At 42.8% G+C, this 19,071-nt stretch overlaps 1 protein-coding gene across 2 annotated transcripts in view; it reads left to right on the top strand.

Annotated features, from left to right (window-relative positions):
• thada (THADA armadillo repeat containing) overlaps positions 1 to 19,071 on the top strand; it is a 423,827-nt gene that overhangs the window by 303,339 nt on the left and 101,417 nt on the right. For both annotated transcript variants that reach the window (XM_078557163.1, XM_078557162.1), the window contains 2 exons: positions 16,471 to 16,898; positions 17,232 to 17,356. In XM_078557163.1, the coding sequence (XP_078413289.1) occupies positions 16,471 to 16,898; positions 17,232 to 17,356 (553 nt within the window). The remainder of the gene's footprint in view (positions 1 to 16,470; positions 16,899 to 17,231; positions 17,357 to 19,071) is intronic.

The following is a 19,071-nucleotide window of genomic DNA, read 5'->3' as shown; positions in this document are numbered from 1 at the left end:
AAGAGGAACACTTTGGCAGGTTTTCAGATTAAAAAACAAAAGGGCCATTTTATCAAAACCATAGTAACTAAAGAGATACTTCCAAACATCAGCATGGCAAACTACTGATGAGAACGTCACCACTAATTATTCAGTGGGTTTATAACTAGGAATGCAGTAGGGCTTCTGCGATTGACCTGCACAGCCCTGGGCAAGACAGTAGAAAAGTCAACCAGGTTTTCATCTCCTAATCTCTATCTAGTTGTAAATATGCTTGCATAGGTTTAGGTGAGGGTGAGAAAAGTGCTGACTTAGTCTCCATTCTTTTCAGAGAACTTTAAGACTTTCCCAATGTATAAGTACAAAACAATGGAAATACCCAATATACCTACATCTGTAAAGAATAAAGACAAGTTAATATTCAATAGTAGGTCCTTCATCAAAAAAAACGACAAAGTATGCAAGCTCTCCAGTAGGTTTAAAAAGAGGTGCAAAATCAAGAACACAAGACTAACATAGCTAATTGTTTCAGCCACTCCTATTCCAAAGACCATATTCTACTATTTTTGTCACCTACATCATGGGCAATGATCACGCACATCTCTCCCCTCCCGCTCCAGCAGCCACTCCCCCTCTTCCTCTTAATTTTCCAGTGGGACTGTTCCCCCTAGAATAATCTTGCTCATTTATTCTCTCACCACCCTCCACCTGCTATTTTGCCATGCACTCACAGCTGATGAAACAAATTTTTACCTTTTCCTCACACCACCATCCATGGCCCTAAACCATCCCTTCAGTGAAAGAGCAAAATTTTGTCTCTTTACAAATATTGACTAACTGGCCATGTATTTAGAGCATTTTCTGCTTCTATCCCATCTGCATTTTTGTCATTCACCTTCTGGGGTTCGTATTGAACAAGTATCCTGCAGAAGGGTCATGAGGACTCGAAACGTTAACTGATTTCTCCTCCACCGATGCTGCCAGACCTGCTGAGTTTTTCCAGGTAATTCTGTTTTTGTTTTGGATTTCCAGCATCCGCAGTAGCTTTTAGCTTTTTGTTTTTAAGTATCCTTTAAAGCCTGCTGAGTAACATTCAAGTAGGATATCAGAGGGTTCATTGATGCATGTGAAACTAATCCAGAGAAATTAGCAAAACAAAAGACTGAACATTTGTTTCTGTTTTTCTGAACATTTGAGCCAAGAAATCAGGGCTTGATTTTCAGTCACCTATGGGGGCGTGGTCAGGTGCAGGTGTGCTTTGAAAATAGCACTCCCAGATGGCATGTCAATGCCCAGATGCCTCTGGGACGTGCTGCTGTTCTCAAGGCAGGGATAAGAGCTGGGAACCCGCACATCTCCAATCAGTTGCCCATTAAGCTTCTTGAGAAGCTTGTTAATGGGCTGGAGACAGCAAGTTATGATCTCTGTAGAGACATATAACTTCTAAAAAGAGATTTGAACTTCCAGTTGATGGCTAAGAGAATGGCATGACAAGCTTTCACATTTTACAATTTTTGCTGTAACAAATGACTAAAGGAACTATTGACTAAACACTGTTTTCTTTTTGTGGGCAGCTTATAGTTTAAACTATATAGAGGAATGTTCTTCTTTTATACTTATCACATATCACATTCCCCGTGGAATTATAGTCCTTATGGCAAGCAGTCCATAGTTGCTCCCAGTTTCCAATGGATTCCCGTATTCCTTCTCACTCAGTAGTAATTTCAAGTGACCACCCCCAAGCAGTTTCCTCAGTTTTCAGAGAATTCCTTAAATCCACCATCAGTGGTAAAGCCTGCTCCAGTGATTCTTCATATCAGGACTAATCACCTGGAATCCTTAGATGGCTACAGGATGCGTCTCTTCAGCTGTGGTAGCTCGCAAAACCAAACAGCCTCTTCTTTCTGCTGACCACACAGTATCTTTCCAGTCTGTCGGTGATATTCATTGATTTATAGGGAAATCTGTAACCTGATCTTATTGGCTTCCTCTGTAAACTTACCAATGGCAACGTGAAACTCATTAACCTTGTGTCCAGATAGAAATGCTAATTAGCTATCCTTGATCCCAGCTCCCTTTCATTTTAGAAGTAAAAAGGCAGTTTACAGCACAACTGTTTATAACCCAGTACCTTCAACATCTTTCTGGGACTTTAAGAAACTCTGAGTCCACTCATTGAAAACCCAGAGACTGCTGCCATTGTTTTCAAGTGTAAATACCTTGCACCTTCTTCTCAGTAAAACAATCTAAACCTCCCTTTGATCTCTAACAATCAGAGCACACAGGCTCACTGTCAGGCAGACTGTAAAACAGCTCACATGACCCCCTCATTTACCGTAAATTTAAAGCTACAGCACTGAAATATAATAGTCTCATAAACCTCATAGTTGTAACAGGTCCAAAGGCGATTTTCAGATTGCAGATTGCCAAACAGTCTAGTATACAGTTGTCAGGGAACCGTCAAGTGATGTTTTCTCTGAAGAAAAATTTTTGGCAATAAAGGCTGCCGACTGCCTTTGAGGATTGTGCTCAGCAGTCGGCTCGTGCTCCTGGCAGGGCTTGGTGCTACTAATTGAGCATCGAGCTCACCACTGGCCCAATTAAGGCATCTGCATATGAAGAAAGTGCTATGTGAATGACGCAGGTGCAGCATGGACCTGTAAATGGATAGGAGAAGCTGGGATTGTTCTCCTTAGAGAAGAGAAGGTTGAGAAGAGATTGATGGATATAGGTGTTCAAAATCATGACTGGTCGAGATAGCATAGATAGAAACAGTTCCCTTTGGCTGAGGGGTCGAGAACCAAAGGACACAGATTTAAGGTGATTAGCAAGGGAACCAAAGGCGACGTGAGCAAACATTTTTTACACAGTGAGTGATTAGGATCTGAAATGGACTGCCTGAGAGAGTTGTGGAGGCAGACTCGATTGTGGTTTTTGAAGGGGAATTGGAGAAACAAATGAAGATTTAAAAAAACAGGAAAAAGTCGGGAGAATGGGACTAGATGAATTGCTCTTGCAGAGAGCCAACATGGACTCAATGGGCTGAATGGCCTCCTCCTGTGCTGTAACCATCCCATGATTTTATTATGCTGCACCCCATGAGACCAGTACCAGCAGGAACCACATGGCTATATCCTGAAGCCAATTGTACAAGTACCCATCTCTGCTCAACCATTGAAAGTAACCAACACATCACAGACCAGGAACAAAACCTTATTGTTTTTCCATTCATTCATTTTTGAAACAATACTTGCTTCAGCAAATCTGTGTTGCCTGTTTTGATTGAACCATGCATTCTTGAATGCATGCTTATTTTACTTGGATATTTGGCAAAGGTAGCCTTTAAACAAAAGCCAAGAAGCTTTCTTAAAGATTAGGGAGGGATGGTCATAGGTAAAAAAGAGTTGAAGAGTCATTTGTATGCCTCCCGTCAGTTCATTGTAGAGCAGCGCTTTCCGTCACACTACAACTCATGCCGATTGCTTTGTAATACTTCTGTCTGATTGGTTAAATTTCATATTCCTATCAGAGCAACAAATCTGTGTAATGAGAAAAACCTACCAATAAAAAGAAACTGAAAATCAGCCGGTTAAATTTTTGGTTATTTGATCCTGGGATGTGAACAGTGTCGACAATGGCGCATTTATAATCCATCCCTGGTGCCCTACGAAGGCGTTGATGGTCTTTCACCTTGAATTGCTGCAGTCCTTGCGCTGTTGGTGCTTCTACGAATGTGTTATGTAGGAAAATTCAGGAGATGGAATGATGATGAACAGCAATATATTTTCAAGTCAGGATGATCTACCACTTGAAGAGGAACTGGAGGCGGTGGTGCTCCCATGACATTGCTGCTCTGGCTTGGCTTGTTGCTTGAGGTCCCATGAAAGAAAGGTATTGTCAAAGTAATCTTTGATCATGTCTGCAGTGCATCCTGTAGATAGTACGTATTGCAACCACAGTCCACCAGTAGTAGAGGGGTGGGCATGTATTCCAATGGAAGCATCTCCAATCAAACAAACCTTTAAGGCGTGCAGTAACATGTCTTGGATTGAAATGACATTGTCTCAAAATGCCTTTAGCATTCCAGACTGTTATCCCATGTGGCAGCTTTGAACAACAACAAAGAATTTATTGTTCCATTGTAGGGATTTAAAAATATACATATTTTTCTTGACTTTTAACCTTCTTGTACTCAGCCATCTGTTATTTTCTAACTAGAATGTGAACTTTTTAATACTTTCTTTTCATTTTCTTTTTCTGTTTTCTCAGTCTGCCTTTCAAAGTTTTATTTCTTTGTTCAGTGTACCTTTTCTATTTCTGTCATCGTCATGAGATCTTGTCTCAATTTGCCTTTGTATGTTATATTTTTCTGTACTTGCCAATATGCGGATCTTGTCTTTCTCATTCACCTTCTTTTCCAGTTCAGCAATCGTGCATGCAGCCCTTGAATCAATAGCCGGAGAGCACATTGTTGACTTTAAGAATAAACATTGAAGGCAAACCACCATAACAAACTTAGGTTATATAGTGCTGTTTGAAAGAGTCTTGTTTGCTGCACCTTTGTGTTGCTAAGAGATTGAGCAAGTGTTTACATTAAGATTCCCAACTTTGAACTCTTATTACTGAAATAGAATTAGGAGCTCTGTTGCAAGGATGAGCAGAAATCTATCATTTCTGTAATATGGAGATCTGTAGACTTAAAGTGTTGTGTTTTGCAAACATCTTTGTAATAGCTATCACAAATGTATTTAGACTTCTATTTTACAACGAAAATAAATTAATCCCCCAGCAGCAACTAAACAATTGTCTGGGAGGGCAGTGACGCGTGGTGTTCCACGGGAACCTGTAGAATGTAATGTAATCTATCTAACATTGGAGAACCAGACACAGAATGGATGATCACTTTGCAGAATTCCTCCATTCATTCCGCAAGCCTAACCCTGAATTTCTGGTCGCCTGTCATTTTAATTTTCTACCATACTCCCACTCTGATCTTTTTGTCCTGAACTTCATGTTGTGCTCCAATGAAGCTTAGCCTAAGCTGAAGGAACTGCACCTCATCTTTTGATTAGGCACTTTGCAGGCTTCTGGATTCAACATTGAGCTCAATGATTTCAGGCCATAACCTCTGCCCACATTTTGTTTCCTTTTTCTTTGCAAGTTTTATTCTTATTCTTCTCTTGTTTTTGCTTTTGGAAGGCAGCTGTTCATTATTCTGCCATTCGCAACTCCTCGGGACACATCCTTTGTTTCTTTACTCCCATTACCACTCCCTTTGGCCTTGCACCGCCAACCGTTTTTGGCATTTAATCTCTCCTGTCCTCTACTTTATCACCTTTCCTTTTGTTCTTTTTCACACTCTCCCCATTTTCTGTTGCTTAATATTTCTAACTTTCCCCAATTCTGATGAAAGGTCATTGACCTGGAACATTGGCCAGGATTTTCTGGCCCCGACACCGGCAGGCATCGTTGCGGGTGGGATGGGAACATTTGGAGAGACGTTGACTTTTAATGGCTCTCCGGATTTTTCCATCCCACCCACAATGAAGCCCACCGGAAATCCGCCCATTAACTCTGTTTCTCTATCCACAGATGTTAAGTATTCCAACATTTTCTATGTTTATTTCAGATTTCCAAGATCTGCAGTATTTTGCCTACAAATGTACTTTAGCTGTTCAGCTGCAATGTACATAATAACAAAGCTCAAATCTGTCATTACTAAACATTTATGTGTGCACTTTTCTAACACAATTCACTACATATATGGCAATGATGCTAACCCTAGGTGATTTCCCCCCTCCCTGCGAAGCACTTAAGGATGTCCTGAAGTCATAAAAGTCACTTTATAAATGCAAGTTATTTGTTCCCTTTTTATGTCAACATCCTTGACCACATTCCCTTCCCTGACCTCACACATTACTCCCATAGCTCTGCCATTGCTAAAGCTGCCTCCAGAAAGCTCATTTTCTTCTTACATATGAAAACTTGATTACTGGTGCTACATCTTTGAAAAATTCCGGAACACCTCTCTTGTGCTCCTGAATATGGTGCAAGCAAAAGCTTGGTATCAGATAGTTATTCCTTCTTTTACCATTCACCCTATCCCACATGAGCATTGTCTTTCTTACTCTCCACTGATCACATATGGTTTGGATTTTGTGGTGAAAATAATGACGAGGCTATCAGCACTCACTATTCCAAAAAACTAAACCGTACTGCAATGCCCTGCAACTGTACATGTGTTGTTTAATCTGGAAATTTAAAAAATTCATTTACAGGATGTGGGCTTCGCTGGCTAGGCCAGCATTTATTTCCCATCCCTAATTGCCCTTGAGAATACGGTGGTGAGCTGCCTTCTTGAAACACTGAAGTCCATGTGGTGTATCTATACCCACAGTGCAGTTAGGGAGGGAGTTCCAGGATTTTGACCCAGCGACAGTGAAGGAACAGTGATATATTTCCAAGTCAGGATGGTGAGTGACTTGGAGGGGAACTTCCAGATGGTGGTGTGTCTGCTGCCCTTTGCCTTCTATATGGCAGCGGTCGTGGATTTGAAAGATGCTGTCGAAGGAACTTTGGTGAGCTTATGCAGTGCATCTTATTAATGTTAAACACTGCTACCACTGTGCATCGGTGGTGGAGGGAATGATGAACTAGAACTGAGATGATTGACCTCCAACAACCACAACTGTCTTCCTTTGTGCTAGGTATGACTCCAACTAGCAGAGAGTTTTCCTCCAATACCGATTGTCTCCAGTTTTGCTAGGGCTCTCTGATGCCACACTCAGTCAAATATGACCTTGATGTCAAGGCCAGTCACTCTCACCTCACCTCTGGAGTTTAGCTCTTTTGTCCATGTTTGAACCAAGGCTATAATGAGGTTAGGAGCTGAGTGAGCCTGGCAGAACTCAAATTGAGCATCAGTGAGCAGGTTATTGCTAAGCCAGTGACCATAAGACATAGGAGCAGAAATTATGCCATTCGGCCCATCGAGTCTGCTCCGCCATTCAATCATGGCTGATAAGTTTCTCAACCCCATTCTCCCACCTTCTCCCCATAACCTTTGATCCCCTTACCAATCAAGAACCTATCTATCTCGGTCTTAAATACAATCAATGACCTGGCCTCCACAGCCTTCTGTGGCAATGAATTCCATAGATTCACCACTCTCTGACTAAAGAAGTTTCTCCTCATCTCTGTTCTAAAAGGTCTTCCCTTTACTCTGAGGCTGTGCCCGCAGGTCCTAGTCTCTCCTACTAATGGAAACATCTTCTATCTATCTATCTAGTCCACTCTATCCAGGCCTTTCAGTATTCTGTAAGTTTCAATCAGATCCCCCCATATCCTTCTAAACTCCATCGAGTATAGACCCAGAGTCCTCAAACGTTCCTCATATGTTAAGCCTTTCATTCCTGGGATCGTTCTCGTGAACCTCCTCTGGACCCTCTCCAGGGCCAGAACATCCTTCCTGAGATACGGTGCCCAAAATTGCTCACAATATTCTAAATGTGGTCTGACCAGAGCCTTATAAAGCCTCAGCAGCACATCCCTGCTTTTATATTCTAGTCCTCTCGAAATAAATGCCAACATTGCATTTGCCTTCCTAACTACCGACTCAACCTGCAAGTTAACCTTAAGAGAATCCTGGACTAGGACTCCCAAGTCCTTTTGCACTCCAGATTTCTGAATTCTCTCCCCATTTAGAAAATAGTCTATGCCTCTATTCTTCCTACCAAAGTGCATGACCTCACACTTCCCCACATTGTATTCCATCTGCCACTTCTTTGCCCATTCTCCTAACCTGTCCAAATCCTTCTGCAGCCTCCCCGCCTCCTCAATACTACCTGTCCCTCCACCTATCTTTGTATCATCTGCAAACTTAGCATGGAAGCCCTCAGTTCCTTCATCTAGATCATTAATGTATAAAGTGAAAAGTTGTGGTCCCAACACTGACCCCTGCAGAACTCCACTAGTCACCGGCTGCCATCCTGAGAAGGACCTCCTTATCCCCACTCTCTGCCTCCTGCCAGACAGCCAGTCTTCTATCCATGCTAGTACCTTGCCTCTAACACCATGGGCTCTTATCTTACTGAGCAGCCTCCTGTGCGGCACCTTGTCAAAGGCCTTCTGGAAGTCCAAGTAGATAACATCCATTGGCTCTCCTTTGTCTAACCTACTCATTACCTCCTCAAAGAATTCTAACAGATTTGTCAGGCATGACCTCCCCTTGATGAAACCATGCTGACTTTGCCCTATTTTATCATGCACTTCCAAGTATTCTGAAATTTCATCCTTAATAATGGACTCTAAAATCTTACCAACAACCGAGGTCAGGCTAATTGGCCTGTAATTTCCTGTCTTTTGCCTCACTCCCTTCTTAAACAGGGGGGTTACATTAGTGATTTTCCAGTCGTCTGGGACCCTCCCTGACTCCAGTGATTCCTGAAAGATTACCAATAACACCTCCACTATCTCTTCAGCTATCTCCTTCAGAACTCTGGGGTGTAATCCATCTGGCCCAGGTGATTTATCCACCTTCAGACCTTTCAGTTTTCCTAGCATCTTCTCCTTGGTAATGGCCACCATACTCACCTCTGCCCCCCCCGACTCCCTTGAACTTTGGGGATGTTACTCGTGTCTTCCACCGTGAAGACTGATGCAAAGTACCTATTCAGTTCCTCCGCCATTTCTTTGTTCCCCACTACGACTTCTCCAGCGTCATTTTCCAGCGGCCCAATGTCCACTTTTGCCTCTCTCTTACCCTCTATATATCTAAAAAAACTTTTGCAATCTTCTTTTATATTACTGGCTAGTTTACCCTCATATTTAATCTTCTCCCTCCTTATTTATTTTTTGGTTGTCCTCTGTTGGTCTTTGTAGGCTTCCCAATCCCCTCGTTTCCCACTGCTATCAGTGCCACTTGATAGCACTGTTGATGACCCATTCCATCACTTTACTGATGATCAGGAGTAGACTGATGGGGCGGTAGTTGGCCGGGTTGGATTTGTTCTGATTTTTATGTACAGGACATACCTGGACAATTTTCCACATTGCTGGGTAGAAAGTCAGAAGGTTGCTGTATGAGTGCCCTGCTCCTCGAGAAGCAACATAATAACTAGCTTGCCAAGAAACTCAGCATTGAAATACATGGGGCAGAATATTACGGCAATTGGGCGGGCGCCGCCTGACCTGATTGGATGTGAAATCGCATGCTTGCACACGAACAGGGGAGAGACCTCAAAGTGAGTGAAACACAGCCAGAGTGAGTGTGGGTATTGGCAATTTGGTGCACATTGGGAATTCGGTGCATAGGGGAAGAGGTGCTCTGCATTTTTTCTTTGCTATCCAACTTCTTAAATCTTCAGAGAGTGGTCGTGCCCTGCTGCAGCAGTAGCGGCTACGAGGGAAAGGAGTGACTGGTAAGTAGTGGGTAAGGTCGGGTAAGTATTTACTACTTTTATTGCTTATAGTTTAAGGTTTTTTTTTGGTTTATAGTTTGTATATTCTGTGGTAACGAGGATCAGGAAAGAAGGGCCCTAGAGTAATTGATTTAAAAGGTTTAATTTAAAGGGCTAAGTCATGGCAGGAGAGCTCAAAGCCGTGGTGTGCTTCTTGTGCTCCATGTGGGAAACCAGGAACATTTCCAGTGCCGGGGCTAGCATGTGTGTAATAAGTGAGTCCAGCTGCAGCTCCTGGAAGCTCGGGTTTCAGAGCTGGAATGGTGGCCGGGGACACTGTGGAGCATCCGCGAGTCTGAGAGCATCGTGGATAGCACGTCTAGAAAGGTGGTCACACCGCAGCTGAAGGGACTTGAGGAAGGAAGGGAATGGGTGACCACCAGGCAGTCCAGGAGGAACAGGCAGGTAGATCAGGAGTCCCCTGGGGTCCTGCTTGCAAATCGGTATTCCATTTTAGAGGCTGATGAGGGCGCTGGTTCCTCCAGAGAGTGCAGACAGAGCCAAGCTTCTGGCACCACAAGCAGCCTGTCTGTACAGGAAGGGAGGAAGAGAGGAAGAGCAATAGTAATAGGGGATTCTATAGTCAGTGGAACAGATAGGCTCTACTGTGGCCGTCAACGTGACTCCAGGATGGTGTGTTGCCTCCCTGGTGCCAGGGTCCGGGATGTCACAGAACAGCTGCAGAGCATCCTGAAGGGGGAGGATGATAAGGCAGAGGTCATGGTACATGTTGGTAACAATGACATAGGTAGAAAGAGGGATGAGGTCTTGCATCAAGAATTCAGGGAGTTAGGTAGTAGACTAAAAAGCAAGACGTCTCGGGTTGTAATCGCTGGATTACTCCTAGTGCCATGTGCAAGCGAGCTCAGAAATAGAATAGCGCAGGTGAATACATGGCTTAAGAGCTGGTGCAGGAGGGGAGGGTTTTAGATTCCTGGATCACTGTGACTGTTTCTGGGAAGGTGGGACCTGTACAAGCAGGACAGTCCACATCTGAACCAGAGCGGGACTAACATCCTTGCAGGCGGGTTTGTTAGTGCTGTTTGGAGGAGTTTAAACTAATTCGGCAGGGGGAGGGGTCACAGAATGTTAGCAGAGTAGGGACACATCATAATACAGTAAAACAATCAAGTCAGAGGGAGTACAGTTGCATTAAGCTTCAAGGGAGTAAGGCAAGGCTGGATGGCCTCTACTTTAATGCCAGGAGTATTACAGGTAAAATGGATGAATTAAGGGTGAGGATTGACACGTGGAATTGTGATATAGTAGCCATCACTGAGACATGGTTGAGGGAGGGGCAGGATTGGCAGCTCACATTCCGGGATATAGAATCTTCAGGCGAGACAGGAGAGGGGGTAAATGAAGAGGAGGCATTGCATTATTAGTTAAGCAGTCAGTCACTGCAGTAAGGAGAGATGATATCTTGGAGGGCCCATCGAATGAAGCCTTGTGAGTAGAACTTAGGAATGAAAAAGGGGCAGCCACATTGTTAGGTGTTTTTTATAGACCCCCAGATAGTCAGCGGGAAATTGAGGAGCAAATATGTGCACAATTTGCAGAGGTGTGTAAAAACAATAACAATAGGGTAATTATATTAGGGGCTGAATTTTCCCCCCGTTGGGGGGGAAGTTGATGGGCGGGCACATACAGGCGTGCTTCCGATCGGCGCTCCCAATCGGAGGCACTGCGCCATTTAACGTGGGTGGGCCAATTTCGTGCATGTGCACGAAAGAGCGCACTCATCTCCCTGAGGCTAAATGCAGCCTCAGGGAGATCGTCTGTAAATGTAAAAAAGACAAAAGTAGAAAAATAAAATTTCCCTTACATGTCCCTTCATGTGAAAATGTCACATGAGTTGGGACATGTCCATAATTTTTACACAATCTTTATTAAAAAATTTTAAATCCTACATGAAACCTCATCCCGCCCGTGGATGAGGTTTCATGTTCTTTCCAGTTCCCGCCGAGGCTCCTGGCCTGCCCGCCAATCTTAAGGTTGGATGGGCAGGTCCTTTAATTGCTTAACTGACCCTGTCAATGGCCTCAATTGGCCATTAACGGGTTGGAGGGCCGGCAGCTAATTTTGCTGCAATCCCGCCTTCCTGAAAATTTAAATCGGGCATGGTAACGTCGGGCGTTCCCCCCAACGTCACCATGCGTCATTTTATGTGTCAGCAAGCGGGCCCCACCAATGCATAAAATTCTGCCCTAGGTGATTTCAACTTTCCCAACATTAATTGGGATAGACATAGTGTTGAGAGCTTGGATGGAGTGGCTTTCTTGAAATGTGTACAGGAGAACTTCTTAGGCCAGTATGTAGCGCTGGACCTAATTCTGGGGAATGAAGTCAGACAGGTGGCTGAGGTGGTGGTGGGGGAGCATTTTAGTGATAGCAACCACAACATGGTACAATTTAAGCTTGTTATGGACAAAGAAATAAGCAAGTTGCAAAAAAATGTTTTGGATTGGGGAAGAGTGGATTTTAGTAAAATAAGGCAGGTTCTGGCCAAGGTAGACTGGGAACAGCTACTTGTGGGGAAATCTACAGAGGAGCAGTGGGGGGGCGTTCAAAAAGGAAATGGGGAGGGTACAGGCTCAACATATTCCCTCTAGGGTGATAGGAAGGAGTAACAAGCCCAGAGAACCATGGATGACCAGAGATATTCAGGATTCGATGAGAAGGAAAAGTAAGGCTTTTAGCAGGTACAAGGGAAGCAAATCAGCGGAGGCATTAGTGGAGTACAGAAAGTGCAGGGTGGAGCTTAAGAAAGCAATTAGGAGAGCAAGGAGGGGACATGAGAAAGCTCTGGCTGGTAAAAGTAAAGATAATCCCAAGATATTTTATAAGTATATCAATGGGAAGAGGATAACCAGGGAAAGAGTAGGGCCCATTAGGGACCAAGGGGGCAATCTATGAGTGGAGCCAGAGGACATCGGTAGAGTGTTGAACGAATACTTCACATCCGTCTTCACCCAAGAGAATGAGGATGAAGGTATCAAACTCGGGGAGAGAGACTGTGAGGTTCTTGAGCAAATTGATATCGGGAGAGTGACAAGACATTGGAGATGTTGGCGGGCTTAAAAGTGGACAAATCTCCAGGTCCGTATGATTTGTATCCCAGACTGCTGAAGGAGGCAAGGGAGGAGATCGTAGGGGCTCTGACCCAAATTTTTAATTCCTCTCTGGTCACGGGGGAGGTGCCAGAGGACTGGAGAACAGCTAATGTGGTTCCGCTATTTAAGAAGGGTTGTGAAGATAAGCCAGGGAATTACAGGCCAGTGAGTCTCACGTCTGTGATAGAGAAACTATTGGAGAAAATTCTGAAGGAGAGAATCTGCCTCCACTTGAAGAGGCCAGGTTTGATCAGGAATAGTCAGCATGGCTTTGTCAGAGAGAGGTCATGTCTAACAAACTTGAATGAATTTTTTGAAGAGGTGACCATGTGTGTCGATGAGGGTAGTGTAGTTGATGTAGTTTATATGGATTTCAGCAAAGCCTTTGACAAGGTCCCACATGGGAGACTTATAAAGAAGGCTAATGCACATGGGATACAGGGTAATTTGATAAGGTGGATTCAAAATTGGCTTAGTTGTAGGAGACAGAGGGTGATGACAGAAGGATGCTTTAGTGACTGGAAGCCCGTATCCAGTGGCAGAGGGGCATGTTAGTGGGGTGGTGAAAAAGGCATATGGGACACTTGCCTTTATCAATCGAGGCATAGATTACAAAAGTAGGGAGATCATGTTGGAGTTGTATAGAACCTTGGTGAGGCCACAGCTGTGTTCAGTTCTGGTCGCCACATTATAGGAAGGATGCGATTGCACTGGAGGGGGTGCAGAGGGGATTCACCAGGATGATGCCTTGGATGAAACATTTAAGTTATGAAGAGAGGTTGGATAGACTTGGGTTGTTTTTGTTGGAGCAGAGAAGGCTGAGGGGCAACCTGATCTAGGTGTACAAGATTATGAGGAACATGGACAGGGTGTATAGGGAGCAGCTGTTCCCCTTCGTTGAAGAGTCAGTCACATGGGGACGTAGGTTCAAAGTGAGGGGCTGGAGGTTTAGGGGGGCTATGAGGAAAAACATTTTTACCCAGAGGGTGATGACGGCCGGAATGCGCTGCCTGGAAGGGTGGTGGAGGTGGGTTGCCTCACATCATTTAAAAAGTACCTGGATGAGCACTTGGCACGCCATAACATTCAAGGCTATGGGCCAGGTGCTGATAAATGGGATTAGGTAGGTAGGTCAGGTGTTTCTCACGTGTTGGTGCAGACTCGATGGGCCTCTTCTGCACTATAAGATTCTGTGAGATGACATCGGCCAAGCATCCCGACGTCACCCCGTGCTCGCGCAATATTTTGGTCGGGTGCGCGCAAAAGTCGAAAGCACACCTGCCAACCATTACGAGGCCAATTAAGGTTATTAAAGGTGCTATTGTCTCCGAATTTTTGTGGTCCATCCGACCTTGCAGTTGGCGAACGGGCGAATTGGCCAGGTGGACTTTGCGTTTTGCTCACCCTTGGATGAGGTTTTCATTATTAAATGAAAGAAAAGTAAAAATCTATGGACCACATTTTTATCATGAATATGTTCAGGTGACTGATTGTGATGTTTAGACATTTTTTTCCTGATTTTAAAAACATTATTTAATGCTTTTCAGGTTTTCAGCTCCCTGAGGCAGCTCTCTGCTTTCAGGGAGCTTTCTGTCAGCGCTCGCCCGCGGCTGCGCTAACATTAGCGCCCACCCTCGTCCCGCCTCCACCCCAGCAGTGCTGAGCTTCTCTGTGCATGCTTCACTCTGGCTCACTATTGGCCAGTCAGTGTGAAATCTTGGTTGGGGGCCGATCACAGTTGGCGGTCCGTTCCCCGGCTGATCCCAGACCCACTGATCGCGCCTGCCTGCCAACCTAAAAATTTTGCCCATGGAATGATGTGAAGCTACAGCACTTACCCACTAGATACTCACTGAACAGAAAATGTTAGGGCTTGTGTAAATGATTTTTAAATATCTTATTAAGTCACAATTACTGCCAAGTCACCTCTCTGGCACTGAAAATTAACTTTTATAAGTGTGGAGCTTCATTCTTTCAGGTTTTAATTATGTTGGACATAATTGAAAGTTATAATTCTTTTTAATTTTTCTTTCTGTTTCTTAGTTCTTTCTCAAATCCCATATTTATTTCCCTCTCATTTCATTTTCTGTCCATGATTTGACATTGAACTAAATATTCTAATTTACACTTCCAGTTTTGCTTCTGCATGCCTCAGTAAAGATTCCTTAATCTGATTGGTTAAGGAGACACACAGTTACTTGCCTTGTTTACATCAGTCCCAAATCCCATGTAGAGGGCACAAAGCTGTTTGAGCTCTTGAGTAATTGTAACTTACTGTGCAATAGGCCATTGAAAATCTTTGTGGCAATGCCTTTCATTTGCTGCTAACTGCAAAATCCAGGCCAGTATCTTTCTTCATACACATTCCCACAACAAATGCACAAAACCTCTTCTTACTGTGTTTCTAAGCTAGCAAACTTTCAACTTTGGAAAGTTTTGCATAAAGACAAATAAGCTTGTCAACTAATCATGCAGCTTGAATTGAAAAACATTGTGTTATGAGATTATGCTAACAAAGCTTTGATTGTCACATCAGTTGTCCCTCCTGGTGACAAATCTATTACTAGATGTAGAAGAACTTGTGTGGTGGTCTTGAAGAATATATGGTTCTTCATCACCTATTCCCATCATGGTACTATTGGCCGCTCTGATGAGCTCAAGAAACTGCCTGAAATTCCATGCTATTGAAAAACGGATTCACATATGTTGTCATGTGGAAACTCTTAGTATAATTTATTTATGCAAACAAATGGGAGTATTTTGCTCATTTGTATCTGGACTGGGGCAGAAAACTTTCGCAAGAGGATGAGTTACTTGTGCTTCTTGATTATCTAGGAACTCCAGAGTTCAGCGTTAGACCAAAGTTTCTCAGGGCTTGATACTTTAGCCCCAATTTTAACTCAGGTAGATGGGGACTGGAGCAGCTAGCAAACTATCCTAACCTCGGCAGCATAATGCTCATGTGGCATTAATCACCTTGCATGTCCCTGGTCAGTTGCCTGCCTGAAACTGATGGAAAACAGCCACTGGCCTGTAATTGGGAGTGGAATGTCAAGCTGCAGGTAGCTGCTGGAAAGACCCGAAGGAACAGTCCTGATGCTTAGTAAGTCACAGGGAGAGGATTTTGGCAGAGCCTTGTAATCAGGAAGAGACAGGAGAGACTTAAACTTTCTTTGCATGGTCCAGAAGAACACTCTTGGTTGATCTCCATTAAGGAAGAAAATCTGCCGTAATTATCCAGCCTGGCTTAAATGTCACCCTAGCCCCACATCAACGTGGTTGACTCTTAACTGCCCTAGCAAGCTACTTAATTATATCAAACCACTTCACAAGCTAACAAGCAGTTGTTCAAGCCAAAGGGCTATGATCAGCTTGTCAGGGAAACTAAGGATGGGCAATGATTGATGGCCTTGTCAGCAATATTCACATCCCAAGAATGAAATTTTAAAAATGTTTTAAAACTTGCCTCTTTAGGCCTCTTGTGAACCCAACTCTTCACCCATCAAGCTTCTCCTGACAGGCTGTAGCAACTTTCCCACTCAGTCTACTGGTTAAAATAGCAGTCAGGCTCCATTAATGCCGTTGGCCCACTATGTGTGATTTTAAAAAAAGGACCCCACTGTTTCCAGGCAAATGTCATTCTGAAGAACAGGTTAAAATTGAACATAGCTTTTGCCAGGCGGGCAGAGTTCAAAACACTGCTCTTATTTCAATCTTTAGTGCAAAATGCCTTGATTGAAGTGTCCCACATGATATTAGGAAGTGAACTTGGAAGCACAATCTTTTGACTACAAATATAGTATCTATGAAAGTTTCTTAAAATTAACCTTTCAAAGTATTATTGAAAATGTTAAGTTGATAATTCAAAAGCAAATTGCTTTCTAGTAATACAGCCCTAACTTGTAAATGCTTCATTTCAGACCCAGAGATCCTAAGCTTCTGGCAGACCACCCACCACATTATATTGGAGTCAGAACTATTTACAGATGAGCAAAAGTTTTTTCCAGTACCTGGCTTAATTCAGTGGCAAAGAAACATCACCAAACTAACATTGTCAGTGCTGGCAATATCAGTTTCTCTACAGACAATGTCATTGTCACCGGGTACCATCCATGAATTGACTTCTAGAACTGAAGTTCAATCCAGCCTGTTCCTTTCTCATCTCCTACATTCAGAATTTCTTGAAGTACGTTTGCTGACCCTGGAGACAGTGTTGTTGTGGCTGGAGGAGATGGATTCCAACCAGGTCAGGGAGACAAATGGGAATGTACTGTTCCTGTTATCACAAGTTGAGGACACTCTGAAAAAGCTAGCAGTGCAAGAAAAACACCCAGAATGTCTTGCCAAGGTGAGGGATTATCTGATATAGTAACGTGCAACATCAATGAGAAGTTCATAAGTAAATATATCAAATATGGCTTTTACTTTTGCCTAAAACCTTGCAAATAAAATGAGACAATAGCCAACTATTTTTATATATAAAAATAAAAATTATGAAAAAACTTCGTCTTTCTCAAAGCACTCACAATGTCTCTTAAAATAGATCACTTTACTAATCCAAAAAAGCTAAGAGCTCGGTCAAAAAACATTCAAGTGTCTGACATTGACATTTACCTTGAAACATAAATGCAGTCTGCGTGTACAGGTTTATAACTAACTACCAATATGTCAATTATTCTAGGTCCTGAAAATATTGTGCCATCTAAATATAGAGACACTTTTTCCCTGGACAGTGAGTACATCAGTGATGACTGAGGCCAAACTTCTCAAGTGGATCTTGTCAATAGCAGAAACCATAAAAAACAGGTACTCTTCTAATACCTAAATAGAGAGTTTAAATATGAGATTCTGAATGTGTTTAACATGGTGCACGGTTGTTAAAATTTCAGTTATTTACTTAAAGCCTGAACAGTCTGCCTTGGTTTCTGAAATCACAAGCCCGAATTTTAATGAGTGTCTTTAACATGCCCCTGTTAATGTGGCAATGTATCATCTTGTTTGTTACAGTGTTCAAGGACTAATTCAGAAATGTGAAGCATTTTTGGAAAGTAGGTGTGGCATAAAGCCTAAAAAAAATGTTATTCTCAATGGTCTTTGTTTTGCACTTGGAGAAACAGATACCATAGTAAATTTCAGACCTTGAGGTTTATCGCAAACATATTTCTGTACTGGAAACCAACTAAGGCCAGAGACAGGACTATCTGCCAATTCTACACAACTAACACATGGTTGTCACATTACATGTGTGTTGATGTTAACTTTATTAAATTCATTATTTGTCTTTTTTCATTCATCCTATTACTTAAATGAATGTAGAGTATTTGTGAAAGATTCAAGTTCCATTTTTGCAAGTCCAGATAAATCCTGGTTGTGTGCGACTATTATATAGACATGCTCATATCAGCAGTGCTACATACGCTCCCTGCACAAGGAAAATATGTCAAGCTTGCAGCTAAAAAAAATTGGATGTGCTAGCAGCTGAAGAGTTAAGAGCATAGAACAAGATCATTTAGCCCCTCAAACCCGTTTATTCGTTTAATGAGATCCTGGCTGATCTATGACCAATCTTCATGTACTCACCTTTGCCCCATATCCCTTAATACCTTTGGTTAACACAAATCTATCAATCTCAGATTTAAAATAACTATTGACCTAGCATGAACTGCTGTTTGCAGAAGAGAGTTCCAGACCTTTACCACCCTTTGTGTGCGGAACTGTTTCCTAACTTTGTTGCTGAAAGACCTGATAACTTTTAGACTATGACCCCTAGCCCTGGACGCTCCAGCCAGCGGAAACAGGGTAGATAGAGAGAAACTATCAGTTCTCCTTAAGATCTTGAAAACTTTGACTAAATTAGCCGTTAGCCTTCTAAATTCTAGGGAATACACCCTTAATTTGTGTCATCTCTCCTGATAATAATACCTGGACTCCATCAGTTAAATTATGGTAAGTCTACGCTGCACTCCTTCCTAGGTCAATATATATCCTTCCTCGGATGTGTTGCCCAGAACTAAACACAATCATTCCAGAAATAAAAACAGAACTGAAAGGTCACCGACCTGAAATGTTAACTCTATTTCTCTCTCCAGATATGCTGCCAGACCTGCTGAGTATTTCTTACATTTTCTGTTTATTTTTCAGATTTCCAGTACCCACAGTATTTTGCTTTTGTATGAGTTATTCCTGATGTGGAGCCTAACCAGGGCTTTGCATGGCTGTAGTATTACTTTTACTCCTTTGTATTATCCTTTAGATATGAAGGCCAGCGTTTCATTAGCCTTTTTAATTATTTTCTGTGCCTGTCAATGACATTTTAACGATCTATGTACATGGAAACGTCAACTCTTTTCTTCTCCCTCGATGCTGCCAGACCTGCTGAGTTTTTCCAGGTAATTCTGTTTTTGTTATGTACATGGACTCCTAATTCTCTTTAGACCTCCATTTTTTCTACCTTTTCATCATGTAGAAAGTATTTTGATTTGTCCTTTTTTTTAGCTAAAAAGTGGAAGACCTCACCGTTG

Source organism: Cetorhinus maximus, chromosome 14, assembly GCF_964194155.1.
Source record: "Cetorhinus maximus chromosome 14, sCetMax3.hap1.1, whole genome shotgun sequence".
NCBI lineage: Eukaryota > Metazoa > Chordata > Chondrichthyes > Lamniformes > Cetorhinidae > Cetorhinus > Cetorhinus maximus.
This window is presented reverse-complemented; position numbering and strand designations above follow the sequence as displayed.